Genomic DNA, 23,055 nt, shown 5'->3' with positions numbered 1-23,055 from the left:
CACATGCACAGGACCTTGCAGGGGATAAATAGGACTAGGGGGCAGTAGGTAGAGCATTCCAGTTTGGGAAGTGAGGCCAATATGAGCAAAGTTTCAGAGGTGAGACATTGCCGTCAGGGGAATTCTTAAAGTAGTTTCTAGCCATTATTTTTTTAGTGCGTCTTTCATCTTCTGCATTTCATTTCATTTATTTATTTTTGCCTTATTACAGGTAATTCTTGGTCTGTTCTGTGAGAGGGCACAGAATTAGTCATTGTCAGACCTGATTTGAACCCAGGTCTTTCTGACTCCAGGTCTAGTAGTCCTGTTTTTTGAATTGGATGGAATTGGATGGGTCAGTCCACCCTTGTGCCCTTTGACTAGGGGCCAGCTGGGTTGGTATGAAAGGAGCATTTTCCCAAAACCAACTGCTGACTCGTTGATGGATTCTTTTTTTTTTCCTCCTTCCATCCTGTGTGTATACAGGTGATGGTTCTTTCTTCCAAAAACCTTTACCAAGCTTAATTCGGTGCTGTTTCTCACAACTCCCTTGTGAGAAAGATAAATGGAAAAGAAAAAAGGGAGAAAAGGCCCTAGGGAAAGAAGGCCATCTTCCTGGCTTGTCTTATACCTAGAGCTGGGGTCCATCAGCTCCTAGGGGATTCCTTGGGCTCTGGCTAGCGGGGCTAGAGATATGAACAAAGCTAGTCCCTCTCTTTTCCCCTCTACCCACCCCGCTTTGGCTCCTTTCTGGGAACAGACCTATTTTCTAGTCTCACTTGGAGGCATCCTGGAAGACTGAAGTTCACAGATTGTATCATTGAAAGAGTTAGGCAGTCCTTGGGGGTGGTTTTTTCTTCAGTTGATGCTTTTCATAAATATATCATCTCTTTCTGAATATCCCTCCCCCTTCTCAGTGAGCTGATTTTAAAAGGAAGAAAATAACAAAACCACCCCATTCATTGATGAAATCTGATAGTATCTGCAGTATTTCGCACCCATAGTCCTCAAAGTCAATAATAAAGGGAGGGTTATGCATGTTCTCCATTCTTCTCTGGGGCCACCTTTGCTCATTATGGTTCTTTCCATCTCCATTAGTTTAGTTCCTGATTTTTCTTACTTTATATCAATTCATGTAAGTCTTCTCATTTTTCTCTGGATTGTTTGTAATGTTTTAGAGTGTAGGGTTATTCTAGTACTTTCATGTAGCACAATTTATCTGTTCCCCAACTGAGGAGATTTTAAAAATGGGACTATTTGAAATGTCCTATCTGAGAGGTATGACAGTGAAACACTCTATTCAGTGTTGATGCTGTTAAGAAAATTGGAAGGGGACAGGCAGGAAGAGAGTTAGAGAAAATGACAGAACTCATTGGGAGAGAAAAAACCAGAGTGCTCTGTTCCCTGCCTAGCTTAGGAAAGTTCTCTTGTGGTACTTTACAAGAAGCCAATATTTTAAGCATCATGTAGGACCTAGAGAGGGATAATGTGAATGTTCAAAGTTTCTGTGTGTTGACCTGTTCTTGGGGTTTTCGTATGAGCTGTCCATCATGGAACTACTCCTCAGTAATCCCAGGTTTTGTTTTTCCTTTAAGGCTCCTTCTGATGGTTGGACGCTGCCCATTTATCTGCAAAGATGGTAATAAACCTTTGCCTCCCGCAGTACAAACCAAGAATTCACTGCAACAAGGTAAAAAATGTAACGTGATTAGTCTGTCTTTCTAGTTTATAATTTCCTGACTTCCACGCTCCCATTTTCTTCAAAATCAGTTAAATGAACTTTGTATAAAAGCATTGAGTATGGCAGACTCCTGGACAGTTAACAAACATATCTCTCTTACTCCACATGTTAATTTTAAGATGTGTCTGGGATTCTTGTCTAAGGCAAGTGTCATAGTTGGTAGGACCCAAATGGGAGAAGTTCTGGGAAGGTGAATTTTTCTAAAGCTGTGCACCTTGACATTTTCCAATGGGTAAAACACCCATGTATCTCTGGGTAACCTCCTAGTGACATTTAATTATAATTTAGAATTTGTGCACCTTGAGCTATGAAGGATTTTGTCACAGGGTCCCAGATGTTGTTATTAAATCTAGACAGATGCCCTTTGGGCTCCTGCTTACTTATGGCAGCCCTGCCTTCACAAGTCTACCTCATGTCTGAGTAAGGGAGAACCAAACTTCACGAATTATGAATTCTGTGTCACAACCTCATAGGTTATCTTGAAGCAATTTTTCTTAAAAATGGTGATTTTTAAAAATCCAGCCTGCCTTCCTTAGGTCAGTTCAAACCTGCATGTTTCTTGTTTATTATTAAATCCAGATCTCAGCAGATGGCTATGAAGTAGAAAATCTCATCTCTGAAGACCTTGCAAAGAGAAACCGTGGCTTCCGCACTGAGTATTTCATTAAACCACCAGTCCATGTGACTGTGTCCTTTCCCTTTAATGTGGAACTCAGCAAGGTTAATGTGGACCTCTCCTCAGGGGGAATCCAAAATATCGTTGGCCTGGAAGTGTTCACGTCTACCTCATCAGGTAAAACCTATTGGAGCACCGTGGAGTCTGAGCCCACAGTCTTGGAGCCGACTAATCCTGAAAAAGAGACTTTCACCTTGGTGGGGAGAGTCTTGTTAAAAAATCAGGGGCGAGCATCATTCGCCCACAGGGGCTTCAAGGTCAGGCCACCTTTCCATCTTTTGGAAGCTAACCTCTCCCATTTTGGAACTGTAACTCACGACCTCTGGAGTAAAGGTCCCTTCTCTCTTGGTCATGTATCCAATTTAAAGATCTGTATCACCCATATTGCTGGCAGTGGGATCACTTGCATTAAGAAGGTGGAAGTCTGGGGCCAACCAGCCAAAAGCTGCTCCCAAGAGGTCATAGATAGCATCATGCAGTTAGCCTCCCAGAGTGTTCCTCGAGGCGTGAATTCCTCCCGCCCCAACCCAGCATTGCCAATGGAGAATGACTGTGAGCCCTGTGGCCATGCCCAGAGCCAGCAGCCACCAGGACTTCAGGAACTGACAGATGTGATCCAGGATGTGCCGGAGGAATTCCTGGATCCAATCACTCTGGAGATCATGCCCTTCCCCATGTTGCTCCCCTCTGGCAAGGTCATTGACCAGAGCACTCTGGAGAAATGTAACAGGAGTGAAGCTGTTTGGGGCCGAGTCCCCAGTGACCCCTTTACAGGGGTGGCCTTCAGCCAGCACTCCCAGCCACTGCCCCATACTTCTCTGAAGGCCAGGATAGACTATTTCCTGCTCCAGCACACTGTTCCTGGCTGCAACCTTCTTGGAAGAGCCCAGCCTCCTGGGGTGCCAGTTCCCTCTTCCATTGCCGTGGCTTCTCGCAAGAGAAAGGGGGAGTTCATGGAGCAGTTACCAAATGTCAGCCCTCGTGTTGAGCCACCTTCCTATTTTTTTACCACAGACCCACGATTCACTACCTCGGAGCACAACACTAAGAAAATGAAACTCAACGGTGAGCCGAGTCTGACAAACATGGATTGCTCAGCAGGTACTTTTGCTGTTCTTTAAGTTTGTTGTTTAAGTAGGGGTGGCTTCTGCTATAAGGCTTGCATTGATTTATGCAGCTTTTGTGTTCCTGGGTTAATTCTCAGAGTCCCCATCTGAACTGGGGTTAGTGCCCTCAGCTTGTACTCTGGCTCTGCCTGGTGGCAGTCAGAGGGGCAGTCTCCTTATTATATCTCCATTTATACCTTGTCTTGTGCTTTGAAGGTCTAGTTAAGGGTTAATAAGTTCCGTACTGATATGGATACTGGGTCCCAAGGTTTAGTCATTTTTCTGGAACTTGGAGTCTATAGAAGAATTGTGTTTAACTCGAAGTATTTATTAAGCACTTCTTGTTTAAGAGGCAATGAGAGAAATACAGAGATAAGTAAAACCTGTTCCTGCCGTCAAGGAGCCCACAGGAGACGCAGGATATATCTGTATCTTTATCTGTATCCACACAGCTATATCCGTGTGTAAAAGTAGACTAGAGTACGAACGGGCCGGTAAAAAGAGGGAGAGAGAACTTTCTTTATCTGAGAAGGAAGTTTCATGGAGAAGGTGGCATTTCTGTTGGACTTGGACAGGAGATGAGCATTTATTTCTTTTCTTTTAAAAATTGCATGTGCTCATGCAAGCACACACGTCCTTTTGTCGGTACCCTTTTTATCACCTTAATTTTTAAATATCTCCCTACTCCCTTCCCTAACCACTGATCCCATCTCTTGTGACAAAGAATAAAAAAGAGGTCAGTAACAGAGCTCAGAGTGATGGGCAAAGGCTGATTCCCTTTGCGTGACTCAATGACTGTCTCCTAATACTGAACTTCTTTGAGAAGCTTCACTTTCCTCCACTATAAAATGGAGTTAATACTTGTCCTTCCTACTGTTATACCAAGAGTGACACAGAGTATAAGTTTTAAATGGAGAATTTGTTAGCCGGCAACCATTTGGGGTTCTACCCAAATCAGAATGGCCCCGAGTTGGGGTGAAGAAATAGTATTTATAGAAAATACAGGGTACAGTGGTTAATTATCTCTTGAAATTTACAGGCCAGGTCACAGGGTGGTCCCGGGGGAACAGGAACAAAGATCCTGACAGATCAGAAGATTCTGACAGTTTATAATCTTATCTATTGACATTCCTTGGTGGAGTCATGGAGCCCCAGGGACATTTGCCAGAATGTCTGAGTCCATTGTTTATCATGCAAACTGGGGTTTTCTCAGGGGTCTCCTTAGCAATAGCTGATTTTTCCAGTACCATATTCCCCACTTCTCTTTATGGAGCTATTCCAACCTTTGAAAGAGGAACTACCTGATGGGGCATGGCAATAAAATGAGGGGGCCAACCAAAATGCTAAGCAGGGTGGTGAGCCTGGGGAAGGCATGCATTTTGATAGTAACAGTAAAGGGCAAGGCTCAGGCAGAGATTCTGGCCCAATGATAATGCAAGGCCCATGGCCCCAGGGGAAGGCCAGATTCAGTTGGAAGACTCAAGGAGAGCTCAAGGAGCCTCCCGGGGACTATACTCCAGATTCAAGGGGGTTCCCAGAGACTGTGCCCTCATCATATTCCCTCAAATAGGACCCAAATTCTTTTGGGGTTAGGGACGAAGGTCTCAGCTTCTGAAACTGCTTCCTGCTGGCAAGGGGCGTAGAGCTCTCCCTGCCTTGATGGGTTCAGTTCAGGGGTTACACAGTCTGAGCAAAGTTTAGAGAACAAAGAAGCCCAGGTCCTGGATCTAAATCCAGTTACTCCAGGTACATTGACCCATTATACATTGTGATTCAATTACGCAGGAAACTAAAACATATTCACAATAAAGCAAAACATATCATTCAGTGACATTCCCAAATATTGGTTTACAATTCAAATCAATCATTCCCAGAATACTTGTTAACAATTCAAATGTCCACCCCTGGGTCAAAGCAAGTTAATCTCTTTAGCTAATACAAAGTGTCCAAATAAAGTACTTCTTCAGCAGCACGCTGCCATGGCAGGCTTTTTCCCAATACCCTGAGGCACAGGCATGCTTTAGTTAGTAAAGTCCTAAAGCAAACAGAGTTCTCTTGGGAATGTCTCCTCCCCAAACTGCCGTGTGGCACCCAAAGTCCCAATTTCAAAGAAAGAGTCCAAAAAAAGTTCTTTTAGGGTCTGTTCTCCCCATTATGTTCCAGTTCCAAGTCCTGAGGGGCGACTAGATGATAAAAGTCAATGGGGTAGGGTCCCTAGAGGGGTCCAAGGTACTTCCCTCACGCCAATGGGGTAGGGTCCCTAGAGGGGTCCAAGGCACTTCCCTCACCCCAACAAAAACAAATCCATGTCTCCCTCCTGGATCCCAAGCAGCCCAAGCTGAAGGGACCAAAAAGGCAGACTCAGTGCCTTGCTGCAAAGTTTCTATCTTGCCCCAGGGCTGAATTCCAAGCCCCTGGGTTCCTGGTTGTCTAGTTCTGGGTGGCCCCTCCTGGCTTCTGCCAGAATCTGGATTGCAATGTAGGTGATTCTCCACCTTTTTGCTCACCTCAAAGTTCTCTGCTCTCCTGGGGAAGGCAGGGAAAAAGCATACTCAGCATCTTGCTGCAAAGTTTCCATCCTGCCCCAGGGCTGGACTCCAAGCTCCTGGGTTCCAACTCCAGCTGGCCTCACCTGGCTTCTTCTGGAATCCTGATGTAGGTCGTTCCCCATCTTTGTGCTCACCTCACCAAAGTCAGCTGGAAGGCAGTGCACTGCTCTCACCTTTCCAAAGTTTTCATGCAGGCAGTCTCCTGCTCTGTCTGGATCAATATTTCGGGAGCTGCTGTCTGCTTCTTCTTTCTCCTTAACAGCCCCTCCTGCCAAATCTGTAGGAAGGCCATTCTTCAAGTCTCCAAGGCCATTCTCCACTCCTGTTTCAAAACTCCATATACAATATAATCTCAAGACATTCACCCTTTCAGCACAGTCCTTGCCAGGCTTATCAGCTTGGGCCCCTGAGAAACCACGCCCAGCCTGTTTTCCTTCAGGCTTTCCTTGCTCCTGAGGCTCCACAGAACCATAGCCACCCCAAGTATAAAGAGCAGTCCAAAAACAGGGAAACATTCAACCAACCCGGCACCCCAAAACACCATGCTTTCCTGTTAAAGGCAGATCCTGACCATGACTACACCATTTGTTTCAACAATCTGGCTAGCAGCTTCTGTGGGGGTGTAAGATCCACCCACAGCCAGCATCCAGAAAGCTGCCAACAGCACAGGTTCTTTTGATCTGCTTAACTAAGGAAAGCAAGGTTAAAGGGGTTGACAAGCTTACTTTAATTCAGCATACAAATATCATTCATTTAGTTCAGGGGAAGAGACCAACACACTGAACTTCAGAGCAAAATACAAACACCTTACAAACATCAACAGACAGACCCAATACAATTCATAGTTACCAACATCTAGGTTCAGCCCAGGAGCTCAGAACAAGGGCTGGCCCAGAGTCACGCGTGCCACCACTGCTGCGGCAAAGAGCTGGTTGAAATTAAAAATGATACAAAATGGTATAAAACGTTCCACATTTCCTTTGGTCAAAGGCAAACTGAAGGTTTCACCTGAAGACCAATTAAGGTACGTAAAAACCTCTATCTTCCTCAGGGGTGAAGTTCTAAAAATCTTTTATCTAGGTGGAGTCAGGTTTTTCCCTTTTCTGTGTTTGGACATCCCCAGGGATGGGCAGAAATTGTAAACTAATTGTAAACAAGCAGAGCTAGCAAGTTGCAAGGGGGATCAGGATAGGGAGCATAATGGCTAAGATACTAAAAATTCAGGCAAACAGTCTTGGGAACGCAAGGACTCAGAAAGGAAAAAAGCAGGTCCTTGCTCAGGTTCTCGTCTGGACCCTGTGAAAAAGCTGTCTGCATCTGATGCTGTCCCTTTCAGGCTCTTTGAAACTGCAGGGCAAGGTCTCCTATAGGCTCAGATGTCCACTTGGGGGCAGGGGCAGTCCTCAGATGCGACAGAAATATCAAGGAGTCCATATCCACATGTTGGCAGCTGTAGAAGTAGTCAGACCTAACAGGAGCTCCCAGAACACATATGATTTGATGATTGAGAGAAAAACAGCACAGCATAGGTCCCAGCCACGCAGGGCTAAGTTCAAACAAATACAATAAATAGTTCAGTATCCCAGTGGCACAGTACATATAACATCATAAACTTTTAGTCATGCCATGTCTCTTTGATGGCATTTAGAAAATAATCCACAAACTATTCTTAACAAAGCTAAAAATGTTTCTGATTTAATTCCAGCACTTAATTGCACATTTTGTATACAAAGTAACTTTAAATCACAGTTACATATTCCCAATGCTCATTTAAAGCAGTACTTTTGAATCCCAGATGCCTGATTGTAGTTATCTGGTCCTTAGAACATAGGTTAAAATTGTAAGCTATTCATTCCTGCATCCTGTTATGATAACTCAGAGATATTTCAATATTCATCTATTACCTAACAGATTTAGCGTTGGGCTTACAAAACTTCTTGATAATATAAATTTGCTATGAAAGAAAAGAGGGACAATGTCATATATCTTAACAGAAGGAAAGAACTTCCTTAGCTCTGTTTGATTCCAGGCACGAGTCATGTCTGATAGCCAATCATATAGTCACTAGGTGCCGAAAGCAGGGCTTAGGAGTAATCAGGTGGGGATTTCCTTTCAGGAAGGAAATAGCAGAATTGGGAAATAGAGTCAGGAAGATCCTTCCTAGGCCGTGTCCAAGGTCGTCTTCAAAACTGTTTCCCAGGCACAGACATCCACCTTTAAAGTTCTCAGCTTGTAATGCTTGCCATACTACTACTGGCTTCATGTGACCTATTCCTGTAATCAGAGCTTAAAACAATATTAAATTGTAGTCCCATAAAATCTTAATAGCAAATAAATATCCTTCAGATAAGACTGTCCAAATTTCATTGAGCTAATAATTATCAAATCAAGCTACATAACTTTTTCATCTTCTAAATATTTCCTCACACTCTTTCCCAACTTACTTAAACCATCTGAAACTATCATTCTCAGGACAGGGGAGGCTTAGCTAACTCCCATTTGTCCCCAAACTTTCTTATCTGCCTTTCTTATTTTCCCTCAAACCTTTATTTACCTTTCCAAATCTTTCAAACCCATTACTCAGTCTTCCTTTACATTTCAGCCATAAGACAAAACAACTCATAAGTTAATACTTTTTACTGACATATCTATGTATACTGGAATCCTATTCCAGCTTCTTAAACAAACAAAAGAGGTTAATGGATTTATGTTCCGTGTTAACTCATTTGGGAGGAAAGGGACACTTCAGGAATTAAGTCTTACACACGTTGATAAGCTCTAACTCTCACTTAAAATCACAAAACATTTTTCAAAACATTTCTAGAATTGTTTCCCTAAACTGAAGATGTCTCTGATTTAGTCGCGGTAATTAATTACACTATTTGTATTAATACCTAATTGCTCTTATCACTTTAAAACATCTAAGAACTCTATCTCACAATATAACTTTAAGTCCCAGCCTTAGTCTATGGGATAATGATTCAACCTTACATTTGTAAACGATATTATCTCATAAAACTTCTTTTTCCCCTTTTTTTTCCAAATTATTCCCATTAACACTTTAGAAACCATATTATCTTTCATTTGGCTATTCAAGAGTACCAATATAACCAGTGATTTGATTAAAACAACAAGATTTCACATATTTGCATTTATCCAATTTTCTATTTTTCCCCATAAAACCAACTTCTTTCACAATGGTAACAGATTCTGGCAGATAACTTCCCTTTTGTCACTACCTGCTTATTTCTGATTACAGAGATCTGCCATATCATCTCCCCCTGAGGGTGGGTTCTTTTCCATCAGATGGCAGGCTTTACTAATAAAAACTACCAAACCAAACCCATCTCAAGTCTAGTCTAATCTTATCAGTTCTGTTGACTTTAAGAAGCCAGGTTTGGAGGCTTCTGACCCCTACTCAAATCCCAGTAACTGCTGCTCCTCCCCCTTCCTTCCCTTCTGACAGGTGGGCAAAGGTAAAATTCTTTCTTCTTATCTAAACTAAGGGCGGGGAGGAATAAGGAATGCAGACTGCCGTATCTAACCTCCTTACTCAAAAACCTAGAATAAGACATTGAATGGGCCTTTCTTGGAGTACATAAAACACATGCTTTAACCACCCTCCCAAGACTTCTATATTTCCAAGTATAAGGTTCATATTTTCCCTTTAAAACAATTTAAAATTTATCCTGATGTTAAAAGGAATACTCACTAAACCTTTCTGACGAGAATTATTTAGAAGGTTTTAAAATGATAGCCATCTCCTTTTTCCTTAAAGCAAGTTAACCCTTACACACTGGAATTCATTAACTAAGTTGGTGGAAAATGTCCTCATACTCAAATATTGCACAGAATTCCTAGATATTACAAAGTTCCCTAGTCAAAAGGTGTTGTGATGTAGAGGACACTTAATTTCTATAATTACATATCCAATTAAATTTACCTTAATAACAAAGTTTACGAGCACTTTAAAAACTTTTCATAGGAATTCCTCTACACAGAAAACTTTACACAAGATTGATAAGAATTCATGATTAGATGGTTAACAACCTCAGTTTCTTAATTAAGTACAATTCTAAATCTAACAACATCTAGATTACAAGAGAAATTATTTTTATAACAGCATAGGTGATGCAATGTTAACCAATTTGCATAATATAACAAATTTAGAAATATAAGTACACCACAAGCAATTATCATGTATTTAAAACTTGAAACAGAATCTAATTAATTACCAATCTAGTGATCATGACTGAGTTGGATAAGCAGATGAAATCTGATTCGTAACCACTAGTGGTAACATTTTAATTTCTAAGGCCCAGTACTTAGCATTGTAAAAGACTATTACCTGTAAAACCACATTTTAAGAGTTCACAATGTATCCTGAATTGACAGAGATTACAAGAGGACCCAAAAAGGCCTTTGTATAAATACTTGATTTATAGCAAAAACAATTTCAATTGAACTTTCAGACAAAACTTGGAAGTCGTAATTTCTTAGGTTACAGCAGTTGTCTAACTTCTTAACCTAATGCAACTTTAACAAAATTTATACTATAGAAATGTAGTAATGCCCTAAACATTATTATGTATGTAAAATTTGAACTACTCATTTCAGTCTAGGTAAATACATTTCTAAACCAAAAATGACAGTTTAAAATTACCAAATTTTCATCACATCCTTTAAAAGCACCCAATTCACATATATCAAACTCAGATTAAAATCACATAATGTTCTTCTCAAATTACACTATCTAATATATAAATACATGCATAACATATATCAATACATTAATATCTTTAATACACTTTATTTATTTAGCTGTATATTCTTCAGCAACCACTACCTCTGGCCCAAGTATTAGGAATGTTTGCCTGGCCATGAATGAACTTATAAAAGAAAAGAAAAACTTTATTTCATATCATTATCTGCTTTTATGAACCATGCAGGTTTGAATTTGGCACCCTGCTTTCTCCAAGCTTCATCTTATACATACTGGCAATTAACAAAATGCCTAAAAGGATTCTAAGGATTTTGAGGGGGAAGGGGTGCGGGCACTTCTCTTCCAAAAAAAACCTTTTGTACTCTTAAGAAATATAAGAGGGAGTAGTCCTTAAGATCACATGGATTTGCAACTTCCCCCGCTCATTCTTTCTGCCAAGCTAAAATATTTTTCTGTTTCCCCTTCATCCTGCAGCCTCAGATAACATAGAGGAGAAAAATCCCTTTCAGTTGCCCTAGGTGTATTACATTTGGGCCGGAAACCTTTCTAAGAACAAGGGAGCAAATTAGATATGCTAATTTTCAGGGGGCTAGCTTAATTCCTATCCCTAGCCACTAGTATATGGCTTCAAATCATGATTTTATATAATCTCTGTGAAAACAAAATTCAGTCACACCTTACATGGGCAAAACTTAATGATTATACAAATCAAAATCTTATAGTAAATACCCAGATTCAATAAAACCTTTCATCACTAACTAATCAGCCCTATTTCCCAATCAAGTTACAAGTTTCTTTTAGCTTCAGCTTCTCATAGTCTTTCAATGTGGAGGGTGGGGGAAGGGTGTGGCCAGGAGCACATGGCAGCTGAAAGCAACAACCCCCCCCCCAACCTAAATTCCTTTATACAAGTTTCTCCCAAATTTTACTTTAACTTTTAGCCTCTGCATTCCAATTTCAATCTTTCTTCCCTATTCTTGACCCAAACTGCCTCAAACATTTAAGTGAATAGTAAATTACATACTCACCCAGCTTTTCCTTTTCCCAGCTGCTTTTTTTTTTACCTTAAAACTTAGAGGTTAAAATGACCAACAATTTTTAATTACATCCTAAGCAGACCACTGAACCTCTTTAAAGTGGTCATCCAATTTTTCATAATGACCCCTTTACTTCTCCTCTACAGTTTAAACACTTGCCTGATGTTAGATAGACTAACTCAATACAAAATACACAGATTTTTTTTTCCTTTAGAATCTAACCAACCCTTAATTCAGAGACCATTTATCAATTTAGGTGAACGAATTTCTAAACCTCCACGCACAGCGAGCGAATCTTTCATTTTGTCTTTAAACCACCAGATATATTCTCATAATAAAAACTTTTTCACATGGAAAGTCTGTTCTCATGGTTAAATATCAGTATTATTAATTATTCACTTGTTACAACCACATATAACAGTTCCAAATTTTATCACATATAGAAGTTATTCAACTTATTATTTTTGGTATTCAAAAACCACTTCAAAGGTTAACAATTACATTAAATCAAAGAGATAATAATAATGTGTCTGAAATATAAACAACCATCATTATTATTTCCCTTTACTAATCAGGAAAATGCTATTCACAGGCCCAATCCATTCATCTTTCCCTTCCCCCACAACTGCAGAAGTTACTGAGCCTAGGGCAGTTTGCAGCTGCTGGGGACAGGGTGGGCAGAATGCATAGGACCTGGGTGTCTTTTCCAAGCTTTGCCAAAAAGGATGGGCTACAAAGGTACCCAGGGGCACAGGACTGACTGTCAGTCTGTGAATTTCTGTCCTCCTCCTCCTTTTGCCAGACGGGGAAGGGTGATTTAAGTTTTCCCTACAGCTCTCCTGCATTCTCTTCTAATCTGATCTGGGAGGAGAGGAGTTTGTTTTTTAACTGCTCAAACTTTTACTGCAGCCCTGGCTCGGTCAGAGACAGGACAACAATGATGAAAGATCTCAATGATTGTAATTCAAGCAAACTTCACCTTTTGCTCACTCCTTAAAAACCTTTTTGCACTTAAATCTAAGGGAAAAGATTCCCTCCTAACTTTGGGGACAAAAACAAACACGAGAGTCTGACTGAAAACTTTTACCAGATTCCGTATTTACGGATAAACAGAGGTTTTTAGCCAGAAAGCATTCATTGGGAGGAGGTGTTTCAGCAAGAGTGAGCTCCTGGAGTGATTTTACAGTTTCAGGAGTTCTTTCTCCTAAAATCCAACTAACCAATTTCCAAACTTTTTAACAATTAAAACCCAGAATTTCCCAGAATTTTAACCCTGTTTCTATTGTAATTCCAAGTTGGCCAGACAAGGAACCACAGGGAAAAGAGTCTTTGTTTCCCTAGTTGCAACCTGAAATCCCTGGCTGCCTGCATTTCAGATTTTTAACAAAATATAGACATTTCACATTTTTTGGACACAGACACACGGACACAGACAAATTCAGAACATACAGAACAGAACCAACAGCGTGGGTCGAATTGAAGGCTAAACTGAGTCCCCTCAGAGGAAAGAAAAAATAAACCAGATTTCCTCTTTAGGGATAAAGGCTTCCAATCTTTCCCACACCCCAACAGTGAGAAGACGGCATCCTGTACTTCTCCCCCAATCTGAACACGTGTGTCCCTGCGTCCAGATAGCATGGTAACAGAAACCAGATGGCTAGCCCAGAACAGAAACCTTATCTCTAGAGGTCTGAAAACCAGAATTCTCCATAGGCCGAAAAGGGACAACAAGTCAGCAGAAAGCCCGTTCTCCGAGACCTTACCCCACATCAGAGTCCTAGGAAAGGAAATCCCAGGTGCTGGCCCTCCCGAAGTGAGAGAAGGTGGATCGGGGGCAGACACTCCCTGCTGAGGTCCGAAATCCTGTGTGTGTCTCTGGGGTGGTGAAATACCGCCTTATCTCGCTGGGGCCTCCATTATGTTATACCGAGAGCAAGTGAGACACACCACAGAGTATAAGTTTTAAATGGAGAATTTATTAGCCGGCAACCATTCGGGGTTCCACCCAAATCAGAATGGCCCCAAGTTGGGGTGAAGAAATAGTATTTATAGAAAATACAGAGTACATGGTTAATTATCTCTTGAAATTTACAGGCCAGGTCACAGGGTGGTCCCGGGGGAACAGGAACAAAGGTCCTGACAGATCAAAAGATTCTGACAGGTTGTCCTTAAGTGGGATAATCTTCTCTATTGACATTCCTTGGTGGAGTCACGGAGCCCCAGGGACATTTGCTAAATGCCAAAAGGTCTGAGTCCATTGTTTATCATGCAAACTGGGGATTTCTCAGGGGTCTCCTTAGCAATAACTGATTTTTCCAGTACCACACTACCTTATAAAGTTGTGAGGTGAAGAGTGTTCTGTGAACCATAAACCACTACACAGATGCATCTTGGATAGTGGGAGTTCACAGGGACCAGCCTGTCCAACAAACTGTTTCCATGGCCTTGATTATAGGCACAGCCTGTTGGAGATGGCCCGTAGATCCATAGGAGTAGAGGACAGTTGCAGCTGTGCTCTAGTTGGGCCTGTGGCCCCCGTAGTGCTGGACCCTGGGCCCATTCAAAGGCTGATGAGGAGCTTGGCTGGGTGAGCACTGGCAGCAGTGGGGGAACAGCCCGTTTTTGCCTGCCTGTTGTGGGGCCACTGGAATCGTCTGGGGCTAAACGAGGAGGTTTTAGACAGGTTTCTAGCTGCATAGACCAAGCATTGCCCCAGCTCTCTCCTGCTGCTTTATTGCTTTATGGTCCTGGACCTGCTCAGGGGCTGGCAACCTTTGCAGCAGAACTTCAGCTGGCCTCTTGTGGTGGCAGTGACTCTGGCATTGACAACCTGATCGTGTGATTTCTAGAAAAAGTCAAGTCAGCAAGTATTTATTAACTGCCTACTATGTGCCAGTGCTGTGCTAAGTGCTGGGAACACAAAGGAAGGTAAAAATAGTTCCTGCTCTCAAGGGGCTCACAGTCTAGTGGGAGAGACAACACACAAACAACTGTGTACAAAGGAGCTCTAGCCTTGGCACACTGGAGATGATCTCAATGGGAAATCACAGAGGGGAGGGCTGGGGAAGGCTTCTTGCTGAGACTTGGTGGAAGCCAGGAGGTGGAGATGAGGGACAGCCAGCGGAAGGGCTTGTGAGGAGCCCCGAGCGGCTGGATGGGAGAGTACAAGGCACACATGGAGGAGGGTAGAATAAAATGTGTAAGAAGATGGAAAGATAGTGGGCAGGTTATGAAGGGTGTTAAGGGGGAGGGGTTGGGAAGCAAGCATTTATGAAGTGCTTACTGTATGCTAAATACTCTTACAAATATTATCTCATTGGCTCTTTACAACAGCCCTTGGAGGTAGGTGCTATCAGTATCTCCAATTTACAGTTGAGGAATTAAATGACTTGTTTAAGGACACACAGCTAGTGTCTGAGGCCAGAGTGTGCTATTCTTTGTACCACTTAGCTGCCTCTTTAACATCAAGCACCTACCATGGGCCAGGCTCTATGCTAAGCATTTAAAAATGATCTCCTTTGATCCAAACAGAAGATTACCTCTTTGATACAGGAGCTAATAAGGTAGAGAATGGACTGCAGTGGCAAGATGCTTGAGTCAAGGAGATCAACCAGCAGGCTGTTGGGCTAGCCCAGGTGTGGGGATGAAGAGTTGCAACAGGGTGAAATATCAGAGGTGAGAACAGGGCAGAGAAGGCATGAAGGTAGGATCAGCAAGATGTGGACCTGATTAGATATGGGACATGAGAGAAAGGAGGTGAAGATGATGCCTGCGTTGTGAACCTGGCTGACAGAGTGCAGTGGTATCCTCAACAATTGTAGGGAATTTAGGAAGAGGAGAAGGTGTGGAGAAAAGAGGAGCAATTAAAGAGGTAGGAGGAGAAGCAGGAGAAAAGAGCATCATCAGAGGAGGAGAGAGGAGACGTAGGTGACTGACTGTCTAAAAGGCTATAGAGAGGCCAGAAAAGATGAGTGAGAGTAGGCACTTAAGAGACTAGTAGCTTTGGTGAGAGCTTCGGTTGAATGATGAGGTTGGAAGCCAGACTGTAGGGAGTTAAGAAAAGGAGGTGCCATTTGTTGGCCACCTTCTGAAGGAGCTTAGCCACCAAAGGGAGAGAGATGTAGGCTGATAACTAGTGGGGTGGATGGATCAGGCAAATATGGGGACGATGGGAGTTTGTAGGCGGTAGATACAGAGAGAGTGGAGATTAGTGAAAGAATGGGAATGAGGAAGGAAGATTGAAGGGAATGGGTTACGCTTGTGCTGGCAGAGGCGTTCGCCTCGGCAAGGAGGGATTGTTAAAGTGAGCTCTCAGGTGTGTCATTGACTAGCACTGATGACTGGGCTGCTTTTACATTTGATAATGCAGGCTGGTTACCTTCAGAGAAGAAGCATCTCTCCTCATAGCCTGGAGTTGCCTTTCCTATCAAAGAGAAAAGTAGCATTTTGTATTTTCAGAATTTGTGGAATCTGAGTGTAAGGGTCCTTAACAAGTGCTTGTCCAGCCTTTGCTTCCCGCCCAGTGAAGGCGAGTTCCCTGCCTCCAAAGGCTGCCTGTTACACTTTTGTCCAGGTCTAATTTTACATCAAACATGGGTTTGCCCTTTGTGTGGCCCTCATTCAGATTCCTGTCTGGAGCCTCCCAGAAACATGCAATGGCTCCCTGTTACCTGCAGGATAGTCTGATGTCCTTGGCCCCCTTCACATCCTCTCTCTACCTTTTTGACATTTCCAGTTTTATTTACACTCACTCTGTGGTCTTGCTGAACTGTATGCAGCTCTATGCTCTCATGTCATCCTATCCTAGTCTGCCTCTTTGCATTTGGTCATACTGCGCTCCATGTCTAGAATGCCGCCTTTCTCCACCCTTATATCTCTTTGCTAACATTTTACCCAGCCTTCATGGCCCAGCTCCAGTGTGCCCTTCTCTCTCTCCTTGCAAACGGAATTGCTCCCTCTTTAGGTCTTTCCAAACGCCCGGTATCCCTGTGATGTGCCAACTTTGTATTCTAGTTCCTTGCGTACAGTTCAACCTCCCTGACTGGACTGGGGGCTCCTTGAATCCAGGACTGAGTTTTGAATTCCCTTAGCACTGAACACAAAGCCTTGTCTGCTGTAGGTGTTCAGGAAATGTGCATTGAATTAAATAGAGACAATGAAGTTATGCCCAGTAAACTTGTGCCCATCCTGGTATGTAGATGGACCATCTCTTTGTTTACCCATGCCCATTCATACCACCCAAAGTGTAGCTGTTGAGTCATTCCACAGTCATAGGCCCTTCTCTTTTTCTTGGCCGTCCGTCTGTCTCTCCCTAGATACAGCACTCTCTGTTTCTCTCAGCAGGTACCATTCCCCACGAGCAGAGGTTATCAGAAAGCTTGGATGTCGCCTTGACTTCGGCCCTCAGCACTCTGCCATCCTTCACAGGCCGCCTGACCAAGGCTCAGCCTTCGCTCCTCAGTTCAGGGAGCGCCGGCAGCAGCTCCTGGAGTTCAAGCATTGACTCTGGTAATGTAAGCCCCACCCATTTCCTGCCCAGTCCCTCCTCCTGGAACCTCCTGAGCCCCTGACTGAGGCCTTCTCTGCCGAGCCTCTACCTCTGAGCCTGGAAACTTGAGAGGACACTTGTCACTGTGTCTCCTAAGCAAATTTAGGGACACTCTCTAAAGCAGCTTGGATCTTCAGAGAAAGGTCTCTTCACTGCTCTGAGTCGCCCTCTCTCTTTAGAACTTGGGGCTGTATGTATATTGATTTAAGCCGTGTCTGACAGCTTGACCAGTCAGGTCTGATAGCATCCTGCTAGGTTCTGGCAAATTTTGCTCCTGCTGGCAAGTTGTCAGGCTGTCTCCCTGAATCTTTGACCTCTTTGCGTGAGTCTTAGATATCTGCAAATAGAAAAGGTCTGTGAGATTTAGGGGGAGAGCTCAGTTTCCAAGCAGGAGACTGTGGCAGAAGTTGGCCTGTAGAACTGGGCTTCCCCCGGGGCTGCTTTGTTGGGCCTTGGTGTAGAAGGCTCCTCCCTAACTGTTGCCTGAGCCTTGGAGCCTCATATTGCTGGCTCCTTCTTCTACCCTTGGTGTTCCTGTGGCCATGGACACATTTCTTAGCCTGTGTGCTTCACTTTGTTTGAACGAAAAATTAGGTCACAAAACTTTTTGGACCCTGGAAATTCTGATTTTTTGTAGATGAAAGCTCAGTGCTGTCTTAGCTGTCCATGTGTGGAAGGGGAGACATCTCCCTTTTACTCTGCCTTCCTCACATGCTGCACATTCCTGAAGTCATTGACATGGTCCATGGTGAAGCTATGGGGCATTTGAGAAATGAGGGCAGATCTGATTGTGCTAGTTCATAGGGACGCTACCACGTGTTTTAAGAAAAAAAAACCCAAATGCTAAACCATTGTGGCTAGAGGAGCGAAAACCAGGGGGAGTGTGATTGTGGCCTTCATGCATTTGCAGGACTAGTATAAGGAAGACAGATTAGATTGGCTCTGTTTGGCCCCAGAAATCTGACCTAGGAGCAAGAGGAAAAACTTCAGGGAGGCAGCTTTTACTCTGTAAGAAAGAGCTTTCCAGGTATAGCTGCCCAGTCTATGAATGAGCTGTCTTGTTAAGTAACATTGGAGATACCCAGGCAGAGATTGCATTGCCTCTTGTTGGGAATGAAGTAGAGGGACTTCCTTTAGTGGGTGGAGGGAAGACCTCTGAGGTCTCTTAGAGTTCTAAGATTATATGAGTTTCTGATGCCAAGTCTTAAAGTAGGAATGTCACCTGAAGGCAGTTTCTAGAACCAGTTCATCCCTGTGGATAGGGAAATGCAGTGAGTGATAAAGTTAGGTAGGCTTTGCAGTAAGGCTCCAGGGGACTGCAAGGATAATGACCTTAATCTCTCATCTGAAAGAAAAATAAGTATTTTTTCCTAAAAAGAGGCCTTTTAGTAGCTTTGCCAAATGTCTAAGACATTACACCTGTGGTTTGTGTGTGAAGTGCTCACAGAGGTTCCCATGGCTGAACATTTCCTTTGGCATTTTGTTGACACTACTGATTTGCTTAGGAATCATGTTTTCATCCTACAAAGAAAACTTTGATGTTTTTTCAAATAAATGTATATCTCTGTTTTATTTATTTTTATTTTCAGTTCCATATTCTCTCCCTACCCGTTGAGAAGACAAGAAATACAATACCCATTATACATATGAAGCCATGCAAAACATATTTCCACATTAACCATGATACAGAGGCGATACAGAGGGGAAAAGGCAAGATAAAGAAAGGGAAAAAAATACCCTTCATTCTGCACTCTTGAGTCCATCAGTTCTCTGGAGGTGGATAACATTTTACATCTCTGCAAAGAAAACCTTTGGCCTTGGCCCAGCCCATATTTAGATATTTATGGTCTGAATGAGTAGAATCCAAATTAATGAGGTTTTACTGTATTAAATATTTGTGTTGAACCAGTGGATATGGGACACTGACTTCTGCCAGTAGTTAAATTATTGGCCAAGAGCTTCTTTTCACCAGATAATTTCTGTATTGGGATTTATCTAACAAGCTGCATTTGTGTCTGCGCTGGTTTGGTCTCAGGAGCTTGGAAAACACATTCTTCCCAGTAGAGGGACTTGTTCTCCTGTCCAAAGGACTAGAGTTAGTGGAGAAACTTTAGTAATACTAGGGGATGTAGGGAAGGGATTTTTTTTTTTAGCTTACAAAGCCAATCACAGCTTCTGAAAATATTATGTAAGAAAAGATCTTGGGACCCTGGGCCTGAAGAGATTTAGTGGCAGGTGTGATTTAAAAGAAAGCCCAAGAATATGGCTCCTGTTCCAAAGGTGAGCTGGTATTATCCTACGTAAATGACCTGAGGTTTCTCTACCCTAAGGCATGAGACTGTTAAAAGGTCTTGTTGCCCCCCTGGTCCCATGGGGGACAAAGAGTAAGAAAAGGCTCTGCTTCCTTTCTAGACTTTGTAGCCAGATAGTACTTACAGCTCTTTCTTTAAGGAGTTTAGAGTCCACTGCAGACCAGATTCCCCACCCTAGTTTGGATACCTCGTGACATCTCCTGCTATCTCAACTTAGAGCCTGGAATTCTCAAAGCAAAATTCACGGTACTAACTGTGTCCCCTGAACACACTAAAAAATCAGTGCCGGTCTGAGTCCAAAAGGAGGGAACGTGAGGGGCAGAAGGGACTGGAAACAAGCCGAGCTCACATAGAAAGTCCCTGATGGAGATAGGGTTAGGCCTGTGCCCCACAGCCACCAGCTGTCTGAGCCAGGCAGCCTCCGAGGGCCCCACAGCCTGCGTTGGCCTTTCCCATCTCCTGCAGCTGTGGTAGCATCCGCTTGGTCTGTAGTCAGACCTTTACCCTGCTTTGCTCCTCTGATTGGATTGACCTGTTCCATTATGTGGAGTCCAGCCGGAAGCTACCAAGGTTTCTTTCTTCCATTTAGAGTTCTACTTATGTTTTGTTTTAACATTCCAGACTTTTCTACATAACTCCCATCTTAGCTAGAAGAGTTCTTTGTGAGCAGAATTTGCTTGAGTGTAATTGGCTCTTTCATGTTCAGAGGAGTCCCCTGAGAGAGCGTGGTGCAGAGAAAGCTGAGTTTGGAGTTAGACAGCCGCTGGGAGAGCAATGGTTTTGTTGCTTACCACCTGTGGGATCTGGGACAAGATCTTGAATCTCTTTGGGCCTTCCTTTCCCAATCTATAGAATGAGGATTCCTAAAACTCTTGACCCTCACTGAATCCTGTGATTCTGTGAGCCAGTGATCCTCACTTTGTCCAGCACTAGGCAATCTAGCCGGTAAACTGAGCTGGATGTAGGTCTGAGACAAATGGACCTGCCTTCTGGGGCCCCCATCTGTAGACACAGACAAGCAGGGCCTTCCTCTTGACAGTGAAACATGTGAGCTGCCATAAACACTCCCAGTGGCTGAAGAGAAATGTTCCTTTAAAATGCTTCCCAGGCATACCAGAATGGAGCATGTGTGTCCTAATCCTGGCCTCTGTTTTTCTCCCTCATTTCCCAGAATTGCCTTGGAGCAGCTCTGGTCCTGGATGCAGCGCTTGTGGCAGATTGTTCACTACTTTCTTCAGAAGTGAGTTTGCTTATCAGCTTCCCTGTGGCCACCTGATCTGCCGCATCTGCTTAGCTGAGAGGCAGAGGTCACAGTCCTTCAACTGTGTGAGCTGTAAGAAGGCTGCTGCCAACCAGGATGTGCTGAGGGTCCATCTCTAAGGCTCTGCTCCGTGGAGTAAAGAGCCATCCAGGGGAGGATGTGAGGAGGGTTGGAGGAAGGAGCATGAGGGGAATTCCCTCAGGGTGGCTTGGGCCAGGGTACTTTAGGTCAGTCTGCTAGGTGGGGTTGGTCTCTGAACCCAGTCTTCTGTCTGCAAGGGCATTGCTCAAGCTGAGTATAACAGAGGGCCATCCCTCTGCACCCCACCTGAAGTGGTGATAGGAGAACCAAGCCATATGCTGGACAGGAGTTGGTGAAATGCTGGGGCCATCCTCCCCACCCCCCACCCATATCACTCCCCAGGCCAGGTAACCTGGGATCTGTTTTGTCTGACCTTGTGAATCAACCTTTATTGGCTATGGGCATGCCTGGTCTTTCCTTCCAGGATCTATCCCTCTGCCACAGGGATCTGTTCTGTGGAAGTCTTCCTTTGGGTTGACTGAGAAGCCAAGAGCAGCCTGACTCCTCTCCTAGTCCCTCCCTTCCTCTCTCCCTCTCCCACCAGCCCCTTCCTCCAAAGTGAGAAAAAGAGCTGAGTTCCAGTGGGCCAAGTTTGGCAGAAGTACAGAAGCACATGGCCTCTGGATGGTGGAGGAACCAACTCTCCCAGGGAGCAAAGTGGCATCAAATTAGGGGGAGGGTGGGAAGGGTGGGAGGGGAACTGGGAATTCTTTTGTGTGAACAAATAGTTTCTTGTCTTTCTGTCTGTTTGTTTGAGAAACTTCAAGCCTTAATAAAGGGATAGTTTGGGCTGCCCGAGGCTGCATTGTCTTGTTTTGTCTGTGCCCTGACCTGTTCTCCAGCTAAAATTTCTCCCAGGAACATGGGGGACACGTCCACACTAAGTATTGGGGCTTCCTGCCTCAGAGCGGTCACTGCAACCTGGAGAGTCCATTTGGTAATGTGTGTAAATGGTCCAGGAGGGAGATGAGGGCGACAGGTTCTTTGTCATTTTGCTTGTATGAGAAAAGCCACTGACAGCAGGGAAAAAAAAAAATGGGAGTGAGGAAGAGGTTGAACTGGTCTTTTCATTCCTTATCAAGTTCTCTCAGAAATCATCCTTTGTTTTTTAAAGGGAACGTGATGGAGGTAAGATGTTCTATGGTCTTCCCAAAGATGTTAGCATGGTGCCAGAGGAAGAACACTCTGGAGTCAGAGCACTGGTTCAAATTCTGCCCCTGCCACTTGTTACCTGTGTGACCATGGGAGAATTGCTTAAACTCTCTGGGCTTCACTTTCCTCATTCAGATTTTAAAATGCTAAAAAAAAGTCGCTACTTAAGACTGTTCACAAATAGTAATGTTTCTGAGAATAATAGCCCTAAGGCCTAGGGATTGTGTTTTCTAGAAATCTTGGAGAGATAGTAGGGGGAGATGGGGGAGACAGACTAGCCCACTCATCAACATTGCGATTTAAAGTGGTCAGCTAGTGCACCCCTCCCTTTGGAGGCTGGCACCAGATATAGGGCTCTGCAGGCTTGTTTGTCATAGGGTGAAAAGTTCCACAGGGCAAGTTCAGGACAGCCCTAGATTCGTTAGTGAATTTCTCAAAGGCCTTGCTAAGGCCATTAACTATCCTATTGCCTTGCAGTGCCGTATGTGGGATAGACTTTACCCCCAGTCTCTGGGTCTCACCTAAGAAAACATCCAAGAAGTTGATTTCTGGGATAGCTCTTATTACAGATCATTAAGTCCAATTCTTTGCTACATATAGGCCCTGGGGGTGTAAAAGCCACTTTGGGAAAGCCACATCATTTTCCGTACGTATTAGCAGTTGCTCTTTGTTGACACCCCAGAATTTTTATTAAATTCTGTATATCCCATGCCGTTAAAGAGGTTCTGGAAACTGCTCTATTAGAGTCCCATATAGTAGGGATGGGGGGGAATGGCAAATACCCTCAATGATTACATTTCAAAGGCTGGTAATGATATATTTATACTTATTGTAGCAACTTTTAGGCCTGTAACGTAATAATATAGAAGACCGTCTTGATATATAATTGT

The 23,055-nt window shown here is 43.5% G+C and overlaps 1 protein-coding gene across 5 annotated transcripts in view; it reads left to right on the top strand.

The window, feature by feature from the left end:
- Nucleotides 1-21,812, top strand: part of UBOX5 (U-box domain containing 5) — a 42,776-nt gene extending 20,964 nt beyond the window's left edge. Inside the window, exons 2-6 of one of the 5 annotated variants that reach the window (XM_036763350.1) lie at nt 1,575-1,669; nt 2,300-3,497; nt 17,155-17,319; nt 20,843-20,911; nt 21,438-21,812. In XM_036763350.1, coding sequence (XP_036619245.1) covers nt 1,616-1,669; nt 2,300-3,497; nt 17,155-17,319; nt 20,843-20,911; nt 21,438-21,514 — 1,563 coding nt within the window. In that variant the 5' untranslated portion in view covers nt 1,575-1,615 and the 3' untranslated portion in view covers nt 21,515-21,812. Of the gene's footprint in view, nt 1-1,574; nt 1,670-2,299; nt 3,498-17,151; nt 18,960-20,842 lie in introns of those variants that run through there. The other 4 variants (XM_036763349.1, XM_036763347.1, XM_036763348.1 and 1 more) reach the window with 4 other exon arrangements.
- Nucleotides 21,813-23,055: the final 1,243 nt, after the last annotated feature.

Source organism: Trichosurus vulpecula, chromosome 6, assembly GCF_011100635.1.
Source record: "Trichosurus vulpecula isolate mTriVul1 chromosome 6, mTriVul1.pri, whole genome shotgun sequence".
Lineage (NCBI taxonomy): Eukaryota > Metazoa > Chordata > Mammalia > Diprotodontia > Phalangeridae > Trichosurus > Trichosurus vulpecula.
The sequence above is the reverse complement of the archived record's forward strand: the minus strand, read 5'-3'. Positions and strand labels throughout refer to the sequence as shown.